The sequence below is a fragment of the Lotus japonicus genome, chromosome 5 (genome assembly GCF_012489685.1).
Source record: "Lotus japonicus ecotype B-129 chromosome 5, LjGifu_v1.2".
NCBI lineage: Eukaryota > Viridiplantae > Streptophyta > Magnoliopsida > Fabales > Fabaceae > Lotus > Lotus japonicus.
Window position 1 is genome coordinate 9,402,972 of NC_080045.1, and position 25,656 is coordinate 9,428,627.

Consider the following 25,656-nt stretch of genomic DNA (forward strand, 5'->3'; position numbering starts at 1 on the left):
ACACCGCTGTCACCACTACTACCGTCGCGTTCACCACCACCGCTATCAGCACCACAACCACACCACCACCAACCTCATCCAGCAAAACATTTTAATCTCACCACATCCACTTTCAAACTTCTTTTTTATTTTCGGTGTTTTTTTAATCATATTTTACAAAATAATTTTAAGGAAAACATTTTCAAAATATTAACCCAACAAGTTTCTACCTTTATTTTTTATTTTTTAAATCAAAATAGAAAATGACCAAACCAAACTACCCCTTAAAAAAACGAAAAACACAAAACCAGTAAATAATGTATCATTTAGTTTTTATTTTTATTCCATTTCTATCATTTATCGTAACTTTTTCCTGAGTTTTTTTGGCTAAGGATGACACGTTAAGTTTTCTTGCATCGCATCTGATATCCTTTCCGAATGTGTAGCATTTCTCATTGAGAAAATAATAAGAAAAATAATAAATTCAGTAGGTCGTCTAGTGAAATAGAGATGGAGGCCAGGGAAAAACATAATAGAAAGGATGAAGTTGACCTTGACAGGGATTACCATATCCCAACAGAGGTGTAAAGTAGCATTTTGTATATTTTTTTTCGATACATCAAAAAATTATATTTTGTATACATTCTAGACTAGATGGTGTTAAAATCTAGTCCACTCACAACAGTTATATATGCTATCTCTTTTCTTCAATACCTCGCTTCTTGCCCACTTGACATTGTCTATCTGTCACAGTCCAGGATAGAACATGCTCTATCAATCAATAAACATTACATAGAACCAACATAATATGTAACTCACTAGCAAGAAATTAATATTCCGTGTACTCGTGTTCAAACCACATATATGCACGTCATAAGCTGAAACTGAAAGCAACTAAAGGTCAAGGACAACATGGTCTATGTAATATTATAGGGAAATATGGGATGATTTTCTAGTCCCATTAGTTAGTGTTTGAGTGCACTTTTGAATACCCCTCACTAGTATTTGCCTTTCACCTCATGCTTTAAGCTTTAAAAGAATCTTTGCTTTAGAACTTAGATGCATTCATGTGGTCCTGATAAATATAGCACACAACTTGCATGTATAAATTTAAAGCAAACTGGGCTACTAGAAAATGACCTTTTTGGATGCGTATGTAAAGGGGCAGAGAGTGTGAGATGATGCACAAAATTTAAGAAATGAAGGTTCAGAAGGTGGATATTGAAAGAAAGAAAAAGCACACATGTTAATTAGGATTATCTATAACTCGTGTACGTGTATCAAGGCCCATCCCATGTTTTGCTTTGTCACTATCACCATATGTTTCATTTTATTTTGTGAGTGGCAAGTTAGAAAGAAAGATTGGAGGGAAGAAGATTATATTATATATGTTAATTTGGATATTAATTGGCACCGGTGCTATCTGAGGCATAATAGAAATTGGGAGATTCCAAATGGATTTGGGAACCAGACTCTAATACCATATTAGAAATTGAGAGGCTTATGCTCAACCATAAAAGCTAGCTCAAGAATTGAAGTTTGCGCTACCCTTATAAAGACTATCTATACTCTATCTCTAACCAATGCGAGACTTCTAACAAGGCAAGCAAACATAAACTTTAAAATGAAAACCGAAAGCAACTTTTTTATAAAATGAAAATTCATTCAAATTATACTGAACTAGAACTAGTATTCAAATAGTGACTTGATAAAATCATTAGGGTTGTTATCTTTTGAGTACTTTGATGTGGATCCTACAGATATTTTTATAATATAAGAGGAGAACCAGGGAATTGAAACTTTTGTGGTTTTCTTTTTTGAGGAGCTTTCAATTGTGGACCTGTTTAAACAACAAGAGATCTCTTAAAGAGATTTGGTTCTATGTGTTGATTAGACAGCTAACAATATACTAAGAAAGAGTGTTTGAGTTGTCTGCTTAATGGGATTAATCAGTTTAATTTCCAAAACTCACTCATGGCCCTTTAGGGTGGGGTTAGGACTTTTGCTAATCAGAGTTGCCAAAAGTGACTTGTGAATATGGTAACAATAATTAGTATTATATGTATTCAAAATGCCAAAGTTTTATACCCAATCCAATAATTTAACTTGGAGATTTGATCCTCTTAATAATCAATTCTAGTGTAAGTTCATGTGAAATACCACTGTCAAGTGTGTAAGAGGGACTCCACATCAGCTTTCTCTTTTACTTGTCGGCCATTTGTCTCTTACCACAATGGATTCGGGATATCACATTGGAATTGGATTAGGGTTTTTCTTCAATCTACTCTCATTTTGCCCACCTTCTTACCTATGGTTGAATCCAATTTCTTCAGTTTTAACTGGCAGCAAGAGAGTTAGAATGTTAGAAATGGATTTCTGTTTCTTAAAAGTGAAAGTCTATAAAGTATATAGTTATATCGTTTATATATGTTTCGATATCCTGTAAACATGCATTTTGTGATTATCAGACTCTCGGACACTCGGGAGTGGAGTGAACATTGATGCCATAGTTAAATGTTGATTCGAGAGGATAAAAAGATATGAATGAATTTGTTTTGTGATTTTAAATATTAGAAAGCGGTAAAAGAAGATGTATTCATAATTGCATTCATCTAGTCCTTTAATTATTTTCAACTAAAAAACTTTTATAAATGTTTGTTTCATTTATAATGCCGAGAGTTATCCATCTTATTTTTAGCCGAAGTCAATCTATCAGTTAAATTTCTCACTACCTAGAATATTATAGTTCAGATTTTCGTTAAAAACATTTCCAATAACCAATTTATCATAAGACTAGATATCTCAGGCTTGCTCGTTATCTCTCAAAACCTCTTATTAGTATTCAAAACCCCACATATGTGGTATGAAACGTGCTGCTGAAGAGCCATAGATATCTATGATCACTGTAATTTCACAACTTATATACTTCAAATAATCAAATCTACAAGTTAGGGGGTGCTAGCAACAAATATCTTCCAGATCAGAGATGCAAAGGGACAGTGTTATTACAACTGGGACATGCTGGCCTTGCTGATGGACTTTCAAGTACTTGGGATATGAAAGTTTGTATGTGAGTTTGGTCTACATGGACACTGTCTTGCTTTGTCTCCTATATGATTAAGGTACTTTTAGAGCGCGCGTGATCCTTCTGGTAATTCTTGTGTGGCCAAAGGCCAACTCCAAATGGTACCTTCCTGCCTGTTTCCAAATTCCAATTCTAGCCAAGCAATTCAATCAACAATTTGACTGTGCATGAGCACATGACAGAGACACCCACACATGTATATGTCCCACTATATTAAAGTAACTTTAGTTGTGCAATTACCATGAGTTGCTATTAGTAATTTAATTTTTCACACTTTCATGTTGTCAATTTAAAAATGTTTTTTGAATGAAGCCCACACACTATTCTTACTTTTGCAAAGTCAAGATCATGATAAAAATAAAATAGCAAATAGTACAAATATGCTATTTCATAAACTCATGTGAGATACTCTGTAATGGGAACTCATGCTCAACAACTTTGCTATGGTTTGAAGTTACTATTTGTTAGACCCCTGAATGCAGCGGGGCCTTTGCTGCAAGATAAAGGTGGGCCTAAGACTTGGTTAGTTTATTCTAGAAGAAAGAAAGGGTTCACGCAAAGCTTGCACCCCGCTACTATGGCCCTTACCCCATCATTGAAAGGATTGGCGCGGTGGCATATAGACTGCGACTGCCGGAGGGCTCGCGGGTCCATCCTGTGTTTCACGTCGCATTGCTAAAGAAGGCAGTAGGCCAATATGATGTAGAGCCTGATTTGTCAGACCAATTGGATGGCGATGAACTGCCTGTCGTGCAGCCAATGGATATACTTGCTCAACGCGTGCTGCATATTCAAGGGAGTGATGTACCTCAGGTGTTGGTTCAGTGGCAGGGGAAGTCCATTGATGAGGCCACTTGGGAGGACAGGGTTACAATTCAAAGTCAATTTCCCTCCTTCAACCTTGAGGACAAGGTTGGCTCTGCAGAAGGAGGTATTGTTAGACCCCTGAATGCAGCGGGGCCTTTGGTGCAAGATAAAGGTGGGCCTAAGACTTGGTTAGTTTATTCTAGAAGGAAGAAAGGAGTCACCAAGCCACCTGGCAACTGATTGTGCTAGATTCTAACAGAAAGGAGAGAGGTAGTGATTGTAGCCATAAGTGTATAAGAAGGTTTAGAGAGAGGTAGAGAGGTATTCTGAATCATTGTATTTCATTCGATGGATAGGAAGCAATGAGCTTCCTATTAGGAGCCTAGCTCTTGTCAGATTGAGGAAACCATTCCTTCTCTGTGTTTAACCATTTCACTGTTAATAAACAATCACATTCAGTCAATTGATTTGCAATTTACTTACAGTTCCATTGTTAGGAAATAGTTTCCTAACACTATGAGTCTATACAGCCGCACCTGATTTTTAATCAAAGTCAAAAAATGAATAAGGAAAATGTTTGTTGTACATACTAATTTTAAGTTAATGATATTATAGACACATGGTTTAGCGGTTGTTTTTAACTGTCGCATAACTGCTGCTGATGTGGTCGACAATAAAAAACAGTTGCTAAACCATGTCTATTAGACGTCCGCTGAAATCTGTATGTACACGTATCATCGCCTTATGAATTAACACATAAATTTTCTCTCTCATAAAATTATATATTTTCTATTTTGACAACCTAAACAATTTAGCTTATAATGATTGTTCATCTATTCCACATATCCATATATAGCATAACAACATGAATAAAGTATTTGTCTACCTCTGATATATACTACTTCCTTTTATCCATTTAGCGTTCCAAGAAACAGCCAACTAAAATTCCTTCACAGCTTCACCTAACCAACAAAGTGCTGCAATGGAAGGACTGAGCAAAATCTTCTCTCTTCCAGAGGCTCCTCCAAGTCCAAGTACCCCATTGCAGAATCCACAGGAGAAGAAGAAGAAGAAAAATATAGAGCAATCTGTGGAGGAAGAAGAAGAAGAAGAGAAGGACACAAAGGTGGAAAGTTTATTGGATCTGAATGTTTGTAGCACTGATGACTCTGCTCTTGATTGCAGTACAGAAGGACCAGAACTCAATCTCATAACCTGTTTGGATGTGGGTTCTTCACCTGATGCTAATTCATCAGAAACCAACCCTCTTGGTTGTTCTGAGGCAGAGCCAAGAGTGTTCTCTTGCAACTACTGCCATAGGAAATTCTACAGTTCACAAGCACTTGGGGGTCACCAAAATGCACACAAGAGGGAGAGGTCAATAGCAAAAAGAAGTCATCATCATCATCACAGGTTTGGAACACAAATATTGGCCTCAGCAGCAGCTTTTGGTTTTCCTTTTGGGCATAGCAACAAACCCTTTGCAAGCATGGCTTCTCTACCCCTCTATCATGGTCATATACCTCTTGCAATTCAAGCACATTCCATGATCCACAAGCCTTCTTCTCATGTTTCCTCAAATGGGTTTGGAAGCTCATGTGGATCACATCATAACCTTTGGTCAAAACCCCTTATAGATCAACAAGCAGGAAAAGCAAAGCTAGCTATGGCAGATTTTCACAGACCAACAACATCAGCATTATTATCATCATCAAGAGGAAGTGTTGGTAGGTTTGAAGTGGTAGATACTGTGATGAATTCTGCAGTCAATAAAGAATATTTGGTTACTGGTGGAACTCGTTTGAAGGCTAGTAGTAATCAAGAAGAAATCAAACACCTTGATTTATCCCTCAAGCTTGGTTAGTAATTTTTTTTAATTCAGGATAGTTGAGATTTTGCCACAGTGTGAAATAACTTTGTGTAAATTTGTTTATGAGAGGATCAAAGCTCTTTTCTTGTTAATGATTTTCAGAATCATTCTAGTAAGGAGTGCCTGATTGTCTGATTGAGTTGGAATTTCTAAGTTTGTTTTATTGTTTTTCTCTAGATTTCCCCATGTTTTGTCAAATAGATAAAAGTAAATCTAGTGAAGGTTTAGTAAGTTCCTATAACTCCTGTTGAGTAATATTATCCTTACCAAAATGCCTTTCAAAAACAAAATTCCTTACCAAAATGATCCACAATCTGAAATTTAATCAGTATAATTGGCACTTGAAATTAATTCTCAACCTCTTAACCATAAGAGGTTTAGATCCCAAATATATCATACGCCCCCCACACTCAACTTTCAGTATTTTTTATTACATTACCTATCATATCACTTATATATATACCTCTCTTTAATTATGTGTATAAAAATTACTTTAATAAGAGAAATCAAATTCACTATGAAAGAAAAAGCAATAAGATTCTGACATGATGCAATAAGATTCTGATATGATGCATTAATAGTAGGATAAAGGCCAATGGCAATGTGAGTACATTAATAAGTATTTAAATTTTCTCATGATAGGTAAGACCAAACTAGTGGGTTTGGTACTGGATAACATTTGAAAACATATGATAAAAGAAATTAGATTAATACTATCTGTAAGTTCCACACATGGAGCTGTAGAATAAGATACTTGCTCTATTATTTTGGCTTTAGCTTAGGAAGGCACTTTTGTCCTATACATGGTTACATGTACTAGGTCACTATCATCAAGAGGCCTCAAATCTAGGATAGATTCGTGTGTGTTTATATCTAAAATTATAATAACAAGTCTTCACATCAACACCTCAACTGATTGAACTATGGACAAAGCCTGATGTTTAAATAATAATTGACAAACGTGGCGGTTTGTCATCAAAACCTGCCGTCCCTTTCGCACAGCTGCAAGCAAGCCAGGTAGAACAAGTTTATTTTCACATGGTTCATTCCAATATTTTTTATTTTCTTCCTTGATTTATCCATTTTTGTCCTGAGACGACCATTATTATCATTCTTTTTTGGTTTAATGTGTTTTTAGTCATGGAAATATAAAGAAACTTAGTTTTAGTAAAAAAAAAAATAGTTTTTTATTTCTGAAAATATATATTGTTAACTTTTGTAGTCTTTGCTGTTAAGTTTTACATATGCGGGCTTATGTGGATTTTTTTTTTCCTACATTGACATTATGGGATCCACCCATTAATAAAATTCAGTGCCACATTGGATGTGAAAGTGAGAACCGCATGAATCTTGGTGAAACTTTAGATTAGATTGTGTGACGCATAATTGTGCATAACCGGGAGAATATATACTTTATAAAAAAAATTGGAGAATAAATACTAAGTCGATTTTTTTCATTAAATTTTAAGTCTATTTTTTTTTTTTTGGTTGTTGGGAGGGCCAAGCCCAATTTTTAAGTCTATTTTAAACACACATAAAAAGTCAAAATTTGAAATTATAAATACCCATTTAACTAGGGTAATCATCCAATAAATTTTCTTTCACGTGTTTATTTTCTCTACCGTCCTTTGAGCCATTTTACTACCCCTATTTTTATTAGCCTAAATCAAGTTAAGTATACATGTATATAATAATATATATGAATTACTCAACTTTGGAGGTATATATGTATATAAATATTTTATCTTAATTGCACTTCTAATCATAGTAGAAGGGGTGGGGGTGGGGAGAAGAGGGCAAGTAATGTACAACTCACATGCTACTTTCTAGTTATGAGTGTCTACATTCCATTCAAATTGGGAGGTTCAAACACCAGTCATTTTAGATACAATTTTAAAATATTGGATTTTCCGTTATTTAAATCGTGTATCTCCTTCACTTGTAGTGATTTATCATTCAATGAATGACTGAAAAAAAAAACAATTTATTGGGCATTTCGATACAATCAAATAGAAAGCCCCATGGGCACCATATTCTAGGAGCCCAAACTATGATGGTAAGTAATGGAGTGAGACAGAATGTATTTCATCTTCTTCCATTTCATTCTATCCTCATTCAACATAAAAACATTCCACTTCATGCCACCCATTCCACTTCCTACAATCAATCCAAACACACTCAAAAAGTGAAGTATTGGTACACAAAATAACGGTTCATTGAAGCAAACTAAAAACTAATCAAAACCATTTTAAAATGTCAAGTCCACTTATTCATAAAACTGATCAAATTCATTTTTTATGAATCAAGCAATTTGGCTGATCCAAACAAAGATCCACATGAAGTCCAAGTCATATAGATTACAAGCTGTAGCTCTACAATCAGCAGTAAATCCATCATGCCACCAACTGGTGCTTCTTCGTTCTGCTGTTTAGGCTGTGTTCTGACACTGATGGACGACCAACAGCTACAGTCACACCCCATATTATTGGTAACAGCCAGAACCGGTTCTGAAAAAATTGAACTGGTTTGGGAAATTAAAAAGAATTTAAATCGCACAACATAACCATAACAGTGATTTTAGTTTGCTTTTTAAGAAAATCCAATCCGTGCTCACTCCTAATCACGGAAGATAAATGCAAGGGCATCACAAAATAGACAAACTAGTTATATAGCTCGCAAGGATACGAGTTATTTAGCTAACTAGGTCTTACCCTTACTCAGAAAATCAAGTCAAACGAAAGTTCTACAGGTATAGTCTGTGGCATCAATTCACAGGGCATTTACCTTACTACCACATCTCAACCTACAAAACAAATTCAAACTTCAATTTGTTTGTTGTTAAGAGACTGATTCTAAATAGTAATACTACTAATCAAATGTGTTATAACTTGATAAATTAATTCTTACAGTTTCAAAACTAGGTGTTTACATTAATTCCTAGATGGCAAGCTTACCAACTCTATTTTTCCACAAAAGACTTGAGGCTATCCATCCACCGTAGAAGCTCAATTCTATCCTTGTTCAGCATATAATCATGTAAGAAAGCAGCTAGTTCATCATTTACTCCCCTTGTGTCCAAGTACTCACGAAACTTTTCCTGAACCTTAGGATTCAGGTCCCTGAGTTCAACAAATTAAAAGATAAGAATTATTAGCAAACCAACACTTAGCAAAGCAAGTTTTTATTCTTAAATTCAGACTTTCATAGTTGAAACGTAAATATGAATCTTCTGGCCAGTGAGCCAATTAACAAAGTCAACAAATGACAAAACTTAGATACTCTAGTACAGGTATTATTTATAGAGTTGCTCAATGAAAGGCAAGTTAGTCACTATCTTAATATTTTATTGATGTGAAACTATACTGAACTTTCCCTTTTCTAACCCACGTTTCATGTTGTAACTTGAAAGTAGACAATAGTAAAAACAGCATGTCTGGAATTGCATGTGAAAATGTAATTCAAACCTGAAATTAGGTCCCAGGAAAGGCCTAGTTGGCATATGACCACGCCTTAATATGTAAACTTTCTCAACATCTAAACAATCTGGCCATGCTGAGCAGACAAATTCCAATTCACTGCCACCTTCCCCCTTGGATATATCCACCAGTAGACTGAGGTGAAGTCGCACATCTGCCCCAGAACTGTCATCTCCAGGCACCGTAATGTGCTCATACCCATCAAACATAGTAGCTTCGATTTTGATATCTTCCCTGTCCCCAAACCTCCCCTTCAATGTAATCACCTGCTCTCCAGGTCGCTCTTCAACCGTATACGAATTGAATTTCGTCTCAGGCTGCATGAGTTATAAAAAGACATGATCCTAAAGAAAACATGGGTCAATTTTACAATGCAGAATTGCAGACAATACAACAAGCTCATCCTTGACGATAAGCTACAATAAGAACAAAATGGGAGAATCGTATGTTTTATAAGAATCGCATGTTCTATAAGAATCAAATAATATAAGCTTTCAGAATCGCTCTATCAATTGGACTTAGCAATGCTTAACCAAACATGCGGTGAGACTATGTATGTTCACATATCTACTATATGAAGCATAATTATCATATATTTGTTTGGTTATTTAATGATAAATAGAAAAAAATATCATTCAATTATCTGAAAATTGGATCAGAAATTATCATTGAATTATGTGTAAAGAAAGGATTTGGCTCCTCTTAAGTGAGTGAGTCACTTTAGAAAGTAAGTCATCATAACCATTAATTGAGAAATCAACCATTGAGGTCATATGTGTAAGTGTGTAACAAACCATGATGTTCTTTAAATCTCAACCCTTGATTGAATCAAGGATGTAATGACTTACTTTACACTCTAACGCAACTCCCTCAATTTAGAGGAGCCAAATCAATACAGAAAAACTACTGGTGTGAGGAATCCCACCTTCAAGGCTGACCAATCATACTCAAGGTCAAGGATTTTAGTTTTAAAAATTCAGCAGTGCTATTTAGTATAAAGGAATTGTGATGTAAAGTAGACAAGTGGATCACCACTTCATAGGCTCATAGCTGCTGATTAAGATAAGCATCTCTGGGAGTTTTGGGGGACATAATGGTAGTTTTGAGATACTCAGTTACATTTACAGAAACATTCTTCAACCAGGAGGTACTTCGAGTTAGCCACCCATATTCTGTCCTTCTGGAAATTCCTGTGTGTGTTTCCTATCTTCCTCTGCCAATATTTCAATCCCCCTCTTGGCCATGAATGACTTTATGGCTTGGACACCATGAATGGCACTTCAAGAGGGTTCTGCTCCAAGTTCAGCTTGGTCAAATTATGAAGGCGACCAAATGTATCATTTGTAGACACATTAAGCTCCTCAAGATTTTGCAATCCACTTATTGAGTCAGGAATCATCGAAAGCTGATTCAGGAAGCTTCCTCAGGTGCCGCCGCATGGCCATTTTTATTGTCATCGCACTCATCCTCGTAAATCTTCACAAGCCGCTTCTCGCGTAAGCGTCATGCATCTCCGTTAGTGTTACCGGTTATGGATGACGGTGAGAATGGTGGTTGATTTGTTTGTTAAATAGTGAAACTAACCACTAAAAGATGCAACACTTTGATAACTAACACAAAATGTTCCAAAACAGTGATGCTTAATCATTCATCAAATTAGTCACAGGAAATGAAATTGGAAGAAGAAGAAGAAGAAGAAGAGTAAGAACCTGGTGTGGAGGAGCGTACTCGGCCTGGTACTCGATCTCGTTCCGGAGAACTCGTAAAATGTTGGATTCAAATGGAGATTTAACCGCTGCTACTTCTGCGTAACCTCTGCTGGCGAAACCCAAGGTACCGTTCCTCACTCTCAGTGTTCTCGCAACCGCCCATGAAGATGAACAACAGCTACTACTGATTTTCTTTCGAACCACTCGAATGAGGGAAGCCATTGATGCTGCAGAAGAAGATTCCCAAATCAAATTGAAAATTGGGGATGAACAAAGAATTAAGAAGAAGCATTCAACTCCTATAAATCTGCATCCCTGGAAAATTGGACTTGCTATTTGGCTTTGTATTTTGATCGTTGGGCCTTGGACCTACAAAGATAAAATGGATTGGGCCCTATTGCTTAACTCGTTATCAACTTTTAAAATTTTGTATTTTTTATACCTTACCTCAAAAAGTTAAATTATAAAGCTCAAAATAACCCAACTGACCGGTCATCATGGTAAAAAGTAGTTGTTTGTAGCCTTAGGTTGAGAGTTAGATTTCTAAGAGTCGCACTGTCGGAGGGTCGTCATCACGCTCAGATCAGAATTGTGAGAGTAATTTAACAAAAAAAAATAATGCTCAAAATGAAAGACTATTTTTGTTGACTCTACTTATGTTTCTAGTTAAATACAAATTGCTAGTTTGACGTAAAAAAACACAGAAATGAAAGGATGCGTTCAGGGTTAGGGTTATTAAACTCGGCTGGATCATTGATTCGGTCAAAATACTTTATTAATGAGTTATTGTTCAATCAATGAGTCAGTGATTGAATCGGTTAACTCTATATATATTAAATCAATTATAAATTTCAAATATAGGCATGAGGAAGTCCGTTAAGTATTAACTATTAGATTTAAAAATTTGTCAAATAAAACAAAAGAAAACAAAAATTAAGAGAAAATTTGTGAGTTTTCAATATTCAATAAATTAGTTGAACATGGAAAACAAAAATAAACTCAGCTGGATCATTGACTCGGTCAGGGCAATTTGGTAATTTAATAATTCATTGTACATTAAACATAGTTTTGGCATGGGTATTAAACTGGTGAAAATACAAAAGGAGAAGATTTTTTTACGATACAGTAGTTTTTAATGGGTTATATTCTCAACTATTATTCCTGGCATAAGTGTATTTTCAAATAGTTTAATCAATTATCCCATTTAAATATTACAGACTTTCAATGTTTTATTCGGCAATATAATATGGTTACATAAAAACAAACTATTGCAGATAGTTTCATTCCTAAAGTTTATCCATATCACAATGACTGTAACAATAAGTAACAGATATGGGTATGCCCTCATCAGAAGAAATTGGGAGTTCAAAAAAGAAACAGGGGCAAGATTCTTTGAAGCCTCTATGCTAACGCATGATAAACTCATCATTTAAGTATAACCGTAATCTATCCTGCATTAGTAAATAACTATAATTTGTACTGAATTAGAGCTAGCAAACAATCTGTACTGATTAGAGCTAACACATGATAAACCCATCATTTAAGTATTACCGTAATCTATATTGCATTAGTAAATAACTATAATATGTACTGAATTAGAGCTAGCAAACAATCTGTACTGATTAGAGCTAATACATGGTAAGGTTCTTCCCTTTTTCCTTAAAATGCATCTATCATCATTTTGAACTTAGTTTAGAGCTAGCAAGGCTGTTACAAATTAAGATTTTCCTTTTCCTTTTCCACTTTTCACATCACTCTCATTAACCTCCCTTGGTTTTCACCTTTGAATGTTACTGATCATTGCCTGCAGGAATACTCATAATTTGGTGAAAACAATTCTTTTCTAATTAGGACCGAAAAACTTCTTGTGAGAGAATAATTTCTAGGAGGGTGTATAAATGGCTTCGTCTTAAGAAGAGCTTATTGCATAAAAGGGTTCAAGGGAAGCAGAAGAGTGACAAAGGTTAGATCTACTTCCACTATAATGCTTCAAGTGAGTCATTCCACTCTTTCAAAGAGAGACTTTGTGAGTTTGGGTATCAGGTGAAAGAACTAAAATGAAGTCTAATGCCTCACTATATCAGTTCAGAAGTGCGCTATCAAAAAGTGATACTCACACTTCTAAGAACCAGAGGCCAAGAGATGACTTTACAGGACACAAAATGAATTACCCTAAAAGAATGAGAATGAGAAGAAATCTTCAGGGGATGCAAATTCAGGCAAGAGAATTGATAAGAATTCATTAGAAGACATGCCAAGGTATGGGGCGAGTGGGCAAGAAGATGGCAGAGTTGATGATGATGAATATTCAAACCTAGTGTCGAATGCATGGGAATGGCTTACGATTTGCGTGTACAAGGAGCAGCAATTTGTTGTGTTTTTTTGTGGTGGAATTGTTGTTTCTTCTAGTAGCAAAAAAGCCTTGTCTTGCTGCTGCTCTTGTTCTAATAGAAGTTGGGGTCATCGTCATTGTATTTGGGGGTGGTTTCGTTTCATTAGTTTTGTGTTGGGTTGTGGTGGGTTTTTTATTTCTTTCCTTTTTTTATTTCTTCTCTTTTTTGTTCTTTATTGTATTAAGGGTTGGAGTACCCCTTGTACTCTCTTTAATATAATATTTTGACTTATAAAAAAAAAGGCAATGAAAAGTATTTGAATGAACTTCTGGAAAAGGAAAAATAGGGGGAAAAGGCTATGCAAAGGTGGGCAAGATGAATAAACACTCAAGTGCAAATAGAAAGAGTATAGAACCGCAGAAGGTCTCGAACATTAGATCTAAGGGCAAAAGCTTTGAAGATAGACTTAAACACTAATAAAAATAGCATGAGGATTTTGGGACTACTTTGCATCACAACTCACAACTGTTTCTCCTCCATGAATTTAATTAAACTGGATTAAGTGAACACTGAACAACAGTGAGAGCAAAGTCATTAGAAGTCTTGAGCAAGCAATTGAAATCGCAGAACTAGTTGCTGAGGAACCTATATCTAGCACATATCTGAAAAGAGCAACCATGCAACTTAGCATTATTACATCTTATTATTTGAGTACAGATTATGGGGGTAAGGCACACATATGTCAGCTCTAAACTCTAAAGAATCAATGCAAACTGCCATAATTCAAATTAGAAAAACATGACCTAATTTAGAAAAGAATTCAATCATCATTCATAGTTTGCATATGAAACAGAAGAATTAGAACTTCCCCTTCCCCTCAATCAAGCACCAAGCAAAAGTTAATGGACAGTATCCTTCTCAAGCCAAGAACATCATTACATATTCAAACAGCCAAAAGGACATCAAAACAGTATCAGATATCATCCATATAATCCACACACAATTGCAACTAGAAATGTTAGACGCAAGCTGCCAGAAATTCAAAGCAGATTGCCTGGAAAGTGACCCTTTCGAGAAACAAAAGTGTTAATGTAAGAAAAGGGTCTTCGAAAAAAGCCAAATTGCAGGCTCATTTCCCTCTTCTCCCCTTCTCAACACAGACACAAAGGGATCAAATATAAGAAATGTGAGAAGCTCGGTAAGCAGATTTGTTGACGAAACTCGCAACAACCGGCCAGTTAGCTTCTCCTCGATTTGATTTGGCTATAGCCACTATGGCACATTAAAGATCAGGGGTCCTGGTTTTTTTGTCACCACCCTTCCCTTGGTACATGTAGCCTCGCCATGACCATGTTCAATTTCAAAACAATCACAAATATTATCAAAGAAACATGTTGGTGAGAATGAATATTATCAAAGAAACATGTTGGTGAGAATGAACTCACGTATACAAAGGATCTTCTATAACCCTAACCCTAAATACATTTGGGACTGACACACATTGAAACCACAGCAACCAGAGGGTTCAAAACAATGATGACTAACCCTTCAAAGCGGGAGAGGATACGGTGGTGACGGCGACGGCGAGTTTCAGCAGGGAACCGAGTGTGCCAGGTTTCGAGTGTCAGAGAGATTTGAGACAATTCTTTTTTTTTATTCATCAAATTTTACTGATAATATTTTGCTAAGAAAAGTTTGGGTTACAGATCCATTTAAAATCACCAAAAAGCTAAAAAAACATAACTGAATTAAATTAACGGAGAGACTAATTTAATCGATGATTATCAACATTAGAAACTACCAGCATTTCCTAAGTTCAATGACCAACATGTCAATGAGTAATATTCAATAACCAATTAAACCATTCACTCGATATAAATACTTCAAGTGTCAAAGATATTTGTAACAACGAGGTGATCATTTCCAAATTTAACGGAATTGGGGAACAGTTCTAAGAAAAACCTATCTCACATATTTGGAGTTGCAACTTGCAAGCACTTTCAGTTTCAGTTGGAGAATAAGGAATATTTGAAGAGCATTGCTAAAACACACGATCAAGTTAAATACATCCACCGTAGATGCTCAATTCTATCCTTGTACAGCATATAATCATGTAAGAAAGCAGCTAGTGCATCATTTACTCCCCTGGTGTCCAAGTACTCACGAAACTTTTCCTGAACCTTAGGATTCAGGTCCCTGAGTGCAATCATTGAAAAAGATAGGAATTATTAACAAACCAACACTTAGCAACCGAATAACTTCAAAAAAGCTAGTGCGCTTCGAAACAAGTTGTATTCTTAAATTCAGACTGTCGTAGTTGAAACGTAAATATGAATTTTCTGGCCAGTGAACAGATTAACAAAGTGAACAAATGACAAAACTTAGATACTCTACTATAGATATTGTTCATACCGTTGCACAATGAAAAGCCAAGTCAGTCACTTCCTTAACATTTTATTGATGTGATACTAGTATACTACGCTAAATTTTTCCTTGTCTAACCCACATGTCATCTTGTAATTGGACAACAGTAAAAACAGCATGTATGGAATTGCGTCTAATTTTTTACCAAAAAATAAACTAAGCTTGTATAATCTAATCTCTACCAAAAAGCAAAATGTATGAGAGCAACAGGTGAAAATGTAATTCAAACCTGAAATTAGGTCCCAGGAAAGGCCTAGCCGGCATATGACCACGCCTTAATATGAAAACTTTCTCAACATTTAAGCACTTTGGCCATGCTGAGCAGACAAATTCCAATTCACTGCCATCTTCCCCCTTTGATATATCCACCAGTAGACTGAAGTGAAGTCGCACATCTGCCCCAGAACTGTCATATCCAGGCCCCGTAATGTGTTCATACCAATCAAACATGGTAGCTTCGATTTTGATATCTTCCCTGTCCCCAAACTTCCCCTTCAATGTAATCAACTGCTCTCCAAGTCGCTCTTCAATCGTATACGAATTGAATTTCGTCTCAGGCTGCATGAGTTATAAAAAGACATGATCCTAAAGAAAACATGGGTTAACATTACAATGCAGAATTGCAGACAATCCAACAAGCTCGTCCTAGACGATAATCTGCAATAAAAATAAAATGGTAGAGTGCATGTTTGGAAAATCTTCTAGAATTGTATGTTTTACAAGAATAGCATACTGCATACTATATAAGCTACAGAGAGAAGCATTTCCCATTGTATACGCGATTTTGGACAACACTTAACCAAACCTGCGGTGAGACTGTGAATGTTCACAACTTCACATATCTACTTATTGAATGTTCACATAAATTTATATGGATATTTTGTGATAAAATAGAATAAAATTTTCATTCAATTATTTGAGAAGTGGATAAGAAATCATCATCGAATTTTGTGTAAGGAAAGGATTTAGCTCTTCTTAAGTGGGTGAGTGAGTCACTTTAAAAAGTAAGTCATCATAACCGTTGATTGAATTGTAACCATTTATTTGCATATGTAACACAAACCATGAAATTTTTCAATCAACAATGTGATGACTTACTTCACACTCTAACTAATCATATTCATCAGTAAAAAGTTAGTAATTCACTATTTGACACAATCTTTGTTAATGATCTATATTTTTAGATAGTCAAACTAACCACTAAAAGATTCAATATTTTCAGTGCTTCTGCTTCTGCTTTTGCTGCGTAACCTCTGCTTGCGAAACCCAAGGTACCGTTCCTCACTCTCAGTGTTCTCGCAACCAACCATGAAGATGAACAACAGCTGCTACTGAGTTTCTTTTGAACCACTCGAATGAGGGAAGCCATTGATGCTGCGGAAGAAGATTCACAAATCAAATTGAAAATTGTAATTCAATGTTGCTTTGCTATTCGACTTTGTATTTTGATTGTTTTGGTTGGGCCTTAAACCTACTAAGGAAAATTGGATTGGGCTCCATTGCTTAACTCGTTATGAAGTTTTAAAATTTTATAAAAAATAAAATAAAAATGAACCCAATTGATACCGGTCACAATGGTAAAAAATAGTTGTTTCAAGCTTTAGGTTGAGAGTTTGATATCTAGGAGCCGCACTTTTAGAAAAATCTTTGGCAGTCACCACACTCGGATCAAAATTGTGAGAGTAATTTAACACAACAAAAAAATTAATGCTCAAAATGAAAGACTATTTTTGTTGACTCTACCTCCAGGGTTATTAACCGACCGAGTTATTGGCTCGATCATGGTACTGTGTCAATTAGTTATTGGTTCAATAGTGAGTTTGAAATTGAACCGGCTGACATGACATGGTATATATTAAAACAATTATAAATTTCAAGTATAGGCATAAGAAAGCCTGTGTTGTAAAAGTTAGTGGTGCTTTGTAAATGATGCATCATTTGCTTGTGGTACAATGTACTTCGCATACAGTTCTCATAGACAGTAAGTTGAGACAAAATTTAGTTGTGCTTGGTTTGCTCTGGGCTAATTGCTGATTTCCGTGAAGCATAAAGATGCAGCTATTAAATTCATAAGGATATCTTTGCATTGTGAGAGAGGGACATGTTGTTAGCCTGAATTTATCTTATTTAGTGTGTGCTGAAGGAATGTTCAAATAAGATGAGAAAACTATCCATGAAAAACTAGCTGAATAAGTTAGCAAGGGTTCTCTCATGAATCATGAGAATGTGACTGTGACACATCCTTCACGCAGACACTTGAATCAGCCAATTAGGTTCTTAAATGTTTTTTTTTTTACGAGAGAAAAAGTAGGTTCTTAAATGTTTAACACTGTTTGTTTTGTTCAATTGCCTTAAAATTTTCCTTTTCGGAAAGGGTAAAATGAATGATTTTATATTATACATGTTTCTCAAGCAAAAGTTCTTTGGGTTTGAAGCGTGGATAAATGCACACACCCACCTACCATGTGCTTAACACATGAATAGTTTCATATTATATTCTAACACAATCTATCATCTATACATATTTGACTTCCCCACCCCTACTTTATTAGGGTAGAAACCTTATCTGAATGTGATTGTTGATTCTCTTCCAAGCATCTTTACATGTATTTGTTCTTTACACAGATTTCTTCCCTTCAGAAGATGTTCTTTGTTTGATTGTTGTCGCAGCATTCTGCGCAGAATATCTTCTATTATGAATTTTTTAAATTTTGTATTGAATACCTCAATAGTAAAATTAAAATGCTCAATTTAAAGACGTGTTCTTCTGACTGCTCCCGTTTCATACACGTGTTCTTCAAGTCTGAACCTTCAATAACTAACTTCCTGCCAAGTTAAATACTGAAAACTGAACAAATATAAATCATGAAGCTCTCGACCTGCACACATCACATTTTCTCTTATACTTGATAAACCCAACCTTCAATAATCAAATTTTCGACCCTCATACAAATAAGTCGAAACCACTAAAAATGTAAAGCCAACACAAGGGTATTGGTTTTTTTTTTTCACCACCCTTCCCTTGGTACATGTAGCCTCGCCATAACCCTGTTCAATTTCAAACCAGTAACAAATATTATCAGAGAAACATGTTGGTGAGAATGAACTCAAACATACAAAGGATCTTATATAACCGTAACCCTAAATAAATTTGGGACTGACACACATTGAAACCACAGCAACCAGAGGGTTCAAAACAATCATCGAGATTTTGGAAAGAAAATGCAATGAACAGAATGAAGATCGCGAACCTAAAGTTTGAGACGATGATGATGAACCCCTTCAAAGCGAGAGACGATACGGCGGCAACGACGAGTTTCAGCAGGGAACCGTGTGTGCCAGTGTTTCGAGTGTAGAGATTTGAGACAATTCTATTTTTTATTTTTATTTTTGATTCATCATAAAAGCTCATTTTTCAAATTTTACGGATAATATTTTGCTAAGAAAATTTTGGGTAGCAAATCCATTTAAAATCACTAAGCTAAAAAAACAAAACTGAATTAAGAGGAAGGATCTATTGACTTTAGGAGTAAATTAAAATACCTACTTCAAATCTTGACCCTTATTTTTCCAATAAAATAACGGCTGAGATTTTTATTAAAAAATTATCATGTGACTCTCTCTCACCTCCTTACTCGTTCTTCTTCTTCCCATTCCACAATATAGCATAACCACCTCACCGAAGTGATCAAGCAAGTGACATTAGTTAGAAGGGTAGAAAAAAAAGCTTCTAGAAAGAAAATGAGTGCTTCTTTGGAAATGGAGTTTTCTGATCCGTTAGGACGAGGAAAAAAGAGGTGGCCAAGTAAACAAACAATCCCGATATGTCTTTCTTTGGATACTTCTCAGACATCTCTACTCTGTGAGTCCCGCAAAAACTCTTTCTTTATGTAAGGCAACAAACTCATCAGTGCATAAGGAAGCACAGATCCACTGAGCAGCGACGCGATGTGGTACGATGAGGTGGAGCCCCACATAAGAGGTTTTCTTACGCTGGCTGTGGTTCGCCGGAGACGGCGACAGTGACGAAGGAGAGATTAGAGGATGTGGGTTTGGTTGCAGAGTGGAAATTGAATATATATTTCAAAGATGATTATGCTAAATTTGAGTTTTTCAATTTTATTAAAGGACATAATTGAATAGAATGTATTGATTTGGTTTTTTATTTTTTTAAATTCTAGGGTCAAGTCAAAGAAAAAACTAAGGCTTCGTTTGGAATGATGGAGGAGGATGGAGTAGAGCGAAAGGGAGGAAGGAAGAAGAGGTCCATTGTTTGGTTTATTTAAAATTGGATGGAGCGGAATACCACTAATTTCCCTCATTTTTTGCTCCCCCAAAATTTTGGAGGAATAGAATGGAACAAAATTTGTTGAAGTATTAAATTTATAAAATTACCTCTTCACCCTCACATTACCACCAATCCACTGCCCACCCTCACGTTACCTGTTCTAATTGATTTGTTTAATTTTTCTTATTAATGCCCAATTCTTGTTCAACAAATTGATGGAAAGGAATTGATATCAAAATCATTATACCTAAATAGACCAGCAATGATTTACGAATGATGCTTCATCAACTAGTTAAAAACTAAAATTGACGTGCAATGAAACTATTCAAGTGTGACCTTCTCATCCAAGACAATTAAGTTACCACATTCAGGTTGTGGTTGATGATGACAAAGAATGTGTGGCTATGAATTACATGTTCTAGAGGCTGAGTATACCGGAAGGCTCGAACATCGAATATTTTGGGTGTAATTTTGGGAAACATGATGTGGATGTGAGTGTGTGGTCTCGGTTTCTGGGGATAGAGGTTTATGTTGCTGGTAGAGATTTTCTGAAAGAAAAGGGTGTCATGTATGCAGAGTTTTTAAAGAAGAAAGGGGTGGAAGAGGTGAAGCTTGTGGAGGCTAAGGAAGAACCACACATATTTCATATATTTTATCCTCAATCTGATGCAACTCGCTTGCTTCAGAGCCAGATGAGTCATTTCATGAAGAGATACTAAAGACAATCATGATTATAATTTGAATAAATATGAAATTCTTTCATGATAGGAAAAAATTGCCCAAGTATGAGGTGCAATGCAGGATAAAGCTCTGTTAAATGTAAGATTATTATTATATATGATGGTTGACATAATAAAGTATGTATAACTTGGCTGATCCATAAAGAATATTTGGCAAATGGATCCGAAATACCAATTGCATAAGAGCAAGTAACTGTTATTAGTTTTTTTATTTTTTTATTAAAGGGAAAAATTATATGAATAATAGAATACAAGAGCTACACCAATCTTTTTGGTTGCACAAACTTGAAATATTATCTATAATAAATAACTTTATGAACTACCTTGCAAAAACAAAAAGCCTAGGTTTCTCATACCAAATGAAACAGGAGAGACCTTTATAGATATCAATTAAACAAACCCATGCGACGTGCGATAAGGTGAATCCTTTGAGTTGTGCCGCGTTGGGCCAACAAGGCCTAATCTCATGCATGTGAGGACCAATTCCTTACTAAGCTCTTTACCACCTCCATGTGAAGTTTGACATATAAACCTTTAGAAGACTCATCACATAGGCAATGTGAGACTTTTGAAATACACAAAAAATTTCCAACATAATTTCTCCTATATCTATCAATCGATCCCCTCGTTTTTTTTATAAGCCCCTCGGTAATTCAACCATGTTGATATCGGATATGGGTAGTAACAGAGAGCACTTTATGGTTGGGTTCCTACAACTGAAGCAATTACCACAGCCACCGTAACAATTTCGATTGGATTATTCTAATCTGGTGTATCAAACCCCAACCACTAACATGAACGAAGGAGATTCTTCTTCTTCTTCTGTTGTTATTGTTACTGCAGCAGCACCAACACCAGCACTAGGTGGACCTTCAACTAAACCACCATTGAAGAGGAAGAGGGGAAAGCTTAGGAAATATGGCTCCGATGCAGTCATATCGCCAATCATGACCTCCATCACCACCACCCCTCCTGTTAGCCAGTTCGGTGGGCCATTTCCTCCTTTTGATGATCCAGTTACCTAGCCTGATGAGCCATTTCCTCATCCTCTATCACTAGCTTCTGCTTCCTCAGCTGGTGGTGCTTTCGTGAAGAAGCATAGAGGTAGACCTCGTGGCTCACTCAACAAGAAATGCTCCAAGTCTTCAAATGGCGGTAACTGTTATTTCCCTCACCTTTCTCCCTTTTTCTCTTATGCTGCTAATGCCATGCTTTTGTTTTAGTATTTGTTAATTTTGTTTCTTATTAAAGCTTTCAACTTTGAAGCATTATTTTGAAAATACAAAAAGATAAAACATTGACGAATTCCGACCATAACATGTTTGTGTTTGTTTTGACTTATTGTCTGATGTCTGATTAAGTTTTTTCGGACATGTCCTAATTTTGGATTCTCCATCTTGCAATTTAGGTCATTGATCATAGTCATATATAATGATATAGAGCTTAAGCTTTAGTCTCAATGCGGGATCACTATAAATTTTAAGTCGTTAGTGCAATATAAATAATGGGTATTTGATATATTTAATCAATTTATTTGATGGATCTAGAATTGTAGTGGACCTGATCCATCTAGATATCGATTACCTGATTTTTAAAATCACTCATTTTCCCATGAGACATGTATAAAATTTATTTTGTTTATTTTCTTTTAGCTTGCCATGAAAATGAAATTTCCTATATGTTCACCAGTAATATTAAAGTAAGAACATATAACATATCCCTCAAATGTTTTAGATTCTTACATTAATATTACACAAAGCTAACATTACATAAAATGTATCAATAGAAATTGGTCTCACTTTATGTAATTTTACATATAATGTAACATTAGCTTTATGTAATATTAGTGTAAGAATCTAAAACATTTGAGGATACATTATACGTTCTTACTTTAATATTATTGGTGAATCATATATGTAATTGCACCCGGGCAAGGGAACGGAAGATACACAAAATAAATTGAGCAACAAATGTCTCAACATAAAAAGAGTGATTTGAAAAATCGGGAATCGATATTCAGATGGATTAGGTCCCCCACAATTCTAGATGCGAAAAATAATAGATTAAATATATTAAATATCCTTCATTTCGATTGCATTTAACAATTTAAAATTTACATGACTTGCATTGAAACTGAAGCTTAAGCTCTGTATCATTATATATAACTCATCAGTGACACAAATTGCAGGATTGAAAATTCAAAATTTGGACATGTCTTAAAAAACTAAATCAGTCCCATAACAAGTTAAAGCATACAATAACATGTTTTTCAATTTCTTATAAGGTTTGGCGTTTTATAAAGGTCGGAATTCCATAATTTTTTATCTTTTTATATTTTCAAAAAATGCTGTAACATTGAAAGCTTTGAGAAACAAAATTAACAAATACTCTATAAAACAAAAGCATGACACAACAACATTAGATAAAAGGTGGAAAGGTGAGGGAAATAACAGTTACCACCATCGAATGACTTTAGAGAGTTTCTTGTCGAGTGAGTCGCGAGTCCTGCCTTTGGGCTTCTTCACAGAAGCACCGTCAGCTGAGGTTGTAGAATCTAGTGATAGAGGATGAGGAAATGTCTCACCGGGCTTGGTAACAGGCCCACCAGATAGAGAAAAGGGCCCACTTGACTAGCTAACAGGAGAGGTGGGGATGCTGGTGCTGGTAGACGTAATGGCCGACGATGTGACCGCTTAGGAGCCATATGTCATGGGTCTTCTCCTCTTCTTCTTCAATGGTGGTTCTGATGAAAACCCACCTGGTGTTGTTGCTAGTGCTGGTGTAGCAGCTGCAACAAAAAAGGAGAAGAAGAATCTTCTTTGTTCATCTTGGTGGCTGAGATTTGATACACTGAAGCATAATAATCCAATTGAAACTGGTACGGTGGTTACTGCTGTTGCTGCAGTTGTTGAAACCCAATCATGAAGTGCTCTTTGTTTGTTACAACCCATATCAGATCCGGACATGGTTCAACCACTCAGATGATCGATTAATAGATATGGGAAAAAGAACAATAATAGGGTTGGTTGCACTCATCATCTAGCTCTGAATTCAATCGGAATTGCTGCGGTAGTTATGATTTTTGATGTGGTTGATGAAACCCAACTGTGAAGGGTTCTTGTTACTACTCATATCAGATTCGCACATGGTTGAGTCACTGAGAGGATCGATTGATAGATATGGGACAAAGAACAAAATCAGGGTTGATTGTACTCATCATCTGGCTTTGAATTCCATGCCTATAAATGCAATCCAGAAACCCTAATCCTAAGATGATAACGAGTAACGTAACCTTCCTTTTGTGCTCATCCTTATCATGCCACGCAATGATGAATGGGATTTCCTTTTTGTTCATCCAAATCCATGTTTGAAATTCAAATTTCAAAATTTCAAATCTATCCATCAATTAAAGAAAAAAACTTAGAATATTTAATTTTCTATTTGTGCAATTAGTGAAACTAGTAGATGTTTCATAGTCTTTTGTTTTCCTGTTTGTGCAATTTCTACATTTGGATAAATTAACATTTTTATAATAGGGGTGATAGGGATAAAAATATTATAAGTCATTCTATTATGTTTATTATGTGGTAAATTTGTTCCGCTCCATCATAAAATATCTAAACAATATAAAGAAATTGTTATTCTGTTCCATTCCACCCCTTTCTGTTTCGTTTCATTATGATCCATCAATCCAACAAAACCTAAATTGATAGAGCCTTTAATTCAAAAATCATACGATGATAGAACTTGAACTAATTTTGTACGAGGATAAGGGATAAAGATATAACTGACGTGTTGGTGTCGTTGCCTTTAATTTGTTTCCATCGCAGGGGGTATGGTGGCTGTGTTGTTTCCTGGTTTTTTATATTGGCTTGGGAAGAAGAAGAAGAACGAGCAAGGATGTGAGAGAGAGTCACATGACAGTTTTTCAGTGGAAATCTCAGCCGTTACTTTATTGTAAAAATAAGGGTCAAGATTTGGAGTTTTTTTTTAGCTAACTCCTGGAGTTAATGGATCTCTCCTCCTCAAGTAATTTTTTTTTCACATAAAATTGATTGCAACACTTTTTCATTTTTTTATCCATTTAGGATGCACTAAATTATATGAGCTTACATTGAAAAAATATATCAGAAGGGCTTACTCCTAATTTAATAGGATCTACCTAAATTTTAACCAAAAAGAAATAGTGTTAAAAAATAGCGGCAAATTTTGTAGAGTTAACTCATAATGTTAGACGATAAAAGTGTAAGTCATATATTCCTATATATTCCTTAAAAGTATGAGACTTAAAGGTCAATTAATATTATCTGATTTTTCAATATTTCATTCCCATCTCAAGTATCATTAGTATATATGAGTATATAGATACTAATTTGTTTTTGGGGCATGTGGTTTATATTGCCTTGTCTAATACACAACATGCTTACATCACTAATCATAACGCCACTTATATTGTATATATATTTTAAAATAATATCCCTCCACTACAAAACAATTTTTCTTTTAAAATTGCATGTTGTTATAGAAATTTAAGAGTATTTATTATAACTATTTTCATACGGGATTAATTTCTATGCACCAACGGTATAAATAAGTTTTACACAATTATTCAATCACAACCCTCCATTTTGTAAGCTAATAATTGATTTTACATTTATTAATATTTAAAATAAAAAATGGAAGAAATGTGATTGAATGACTGTGTACAACTTTTTACACTGTTAATGCATAGAAATTAATCTCTTTATATATATATACTCTTATTTAATAGTATTATTTTCCATTTACCACATCAAATTTTTAACCTATCATAATTCTCACTAACTGCTTAACTAACTACTCCCTTCGTTCCAAAATGGTTGTTGTTTTAGCTTTTCACATACTCCCTCCGTTCCTATTTATAAGCAAAAAAAAAAATTCACATAGTTTAAGAATGGCTAAAAAG

The 25,656-nt window shown here is 35.2% G+C and overlaps 3 protein-coding genes and 1 non-coding gene across 9 annotated transcripts; 1 reads left to right on the forward strand and 3 right to left on the reverse strand.

Moving 5' to 3' along the window:
* Positions 1 to 4,675: 4,675 nt before the first annotated feature.
* Positions 4,676 to 5,917, forward strand: LOC130720459 (zinc finger protein 3-like). Its single transcript, XM_057571104.1, has one exon. The coding sequence runs from the start codon at positions 4,854 to 4,856 to the stop codon at positions 5,733 to 5,735; it is 882 nt and encodes a 293-aa protein (XP_057427087.1). The 5' UTR covers positions 4,676 to 4,853; the 3' UTR covers positions 5,736 to 5,917.
* A 2,090-nt stretch (positions 5,918 to 8,007) lies between these two features.
* Positions 8,008 to 11,267, reverse strand: LOC130720170 (mitochondrial acidic protein mam33-like). 6 transcript variants are annotated; one of them, XR_009012961.1, is made up of 5 exons: positions 10,927 to 11,266; positions 9,206 to 9,534; positions 8,696 to 8,860; positions 8,453 to 8,544; positions 8,008 to 8,248 (listed from the first exon to the last, which is right to left on the reverse strand). XR_009012961.1 is itself a non-coding variant. In XM_057570787.1 (5 exons), the coding sequence occupies exons 1-3, from the start codon at positions 11,146 to 11,148 to the stop codon at positions 8,701 to 8,703; spliced, it is 711 nt and encodes a 236-aa protein (XP_057426770.1). In that variant the 5' UTR covers positions 11,149 to 11,266; the 3' UTR covers positions 8,008 to 8,248; positions 8,526 to 8,544; positions 8,696 to 8,700. The 6 variants fall into 6 exon arrangements, 4 of the variants coding, with proteins under 4 accessions (XP_057426770.1, XP_057426769.1, XP_057426771.1 ...); XR_009012960.1 differs by having other exon boundaries at positions 8,008 to 8,262; XM_057570787.1 differs by having other exon boundaries at positions 8,526 to 8,544.
* Positions 11,268 to 14,441: 3,174 nt separating this feature from the next.
* Positions 14,442 to 14,531, reverse strand: LOC130721692 (small nucleolar RNA snoR109). The gene has a single exon (XR_009013613.1). It is a non-coding gene; the product is annotated as a small nucleolar RNA snoR109 (small nucleolar RNA).
* A 538-nt stretch (positions 14,532 to 15,069) lies between these two features.
* Positions 15,070 to 17,077, reverse strand: LOC130720674 (uncharacterized protein At2g39795, mitochondrial-like). The gene is made up of 3 exons (XM_057571351.1): positions 16,882 to 17,077; positions 15,913 to 16,241; positions 15,070 to 15,455 (listed from the first exon to the last, which is right to left on the reverse strand). The coding sequence occupies exons 1-3, from the start codon at positions 17,050 to 17,052 to the stop codon at positions 15,314 to 15,316; spliced, it is 642 nt and encodes a 213-aa protein (XP_057427334.1). The 5' UTR covers positions 17,053 to 17,077; the 3' UTR covers positions 15,070 to 15,313.
* Between the last annotated feature and the right edge of the window lie 8,579 nt (positions 17,078 to 25,656).

Coding starts and splice junctions, on each gene's coding strand:
- LOC130720170 (XM_057570788.1), bottom strand. CDS start 11,148: ATGGCTTCCCTCATTCGAGTGGTTCGAAAGAAAATCAGTAGTAGCTGT. Junction 9,535..10,926: donor AGTACGCTCCTCCACACCAG/GTTCTTACTCTT, acceptor TAACTCATGCAG/CCTGAGACGAAATTCAATTC. Junction 8,861..9,205: donor TTCCTGGGACCTAATTTCAG/GTTTGAATTACA, acceptor TGTTGAACTCAG/GGACCTGAATCCTAAGGTTC.
- LOC130720674 (XM_057571351.1), bottom strand. CDS start 17,052: ATGGCTTCCCTCATTCGAGTGGTTCAAAAGAAACTCAGTAGCAGCTGT. Junction 16,242..16,881: donor AAATATTGAATCTTTTAGTG/GTTAGTTTGACT, acceptor TAACTCATGCAG/CCTGAGACGAAATTCAATTC. Junction 15,456..15,912: donor TTCCTGGGACCTAATTTCAG/GTTTGAATTACA, acceptor GATTGCACTCAG/GGACCTGAATCCTAAGGTTC.
- LOC130720459 (XM_057571104.1), top strand. CDS start 4,854: ATGGAAGGACTGAGCAAAATCTTCTCTCTTCCAGAGGCTCCTCCAAGT.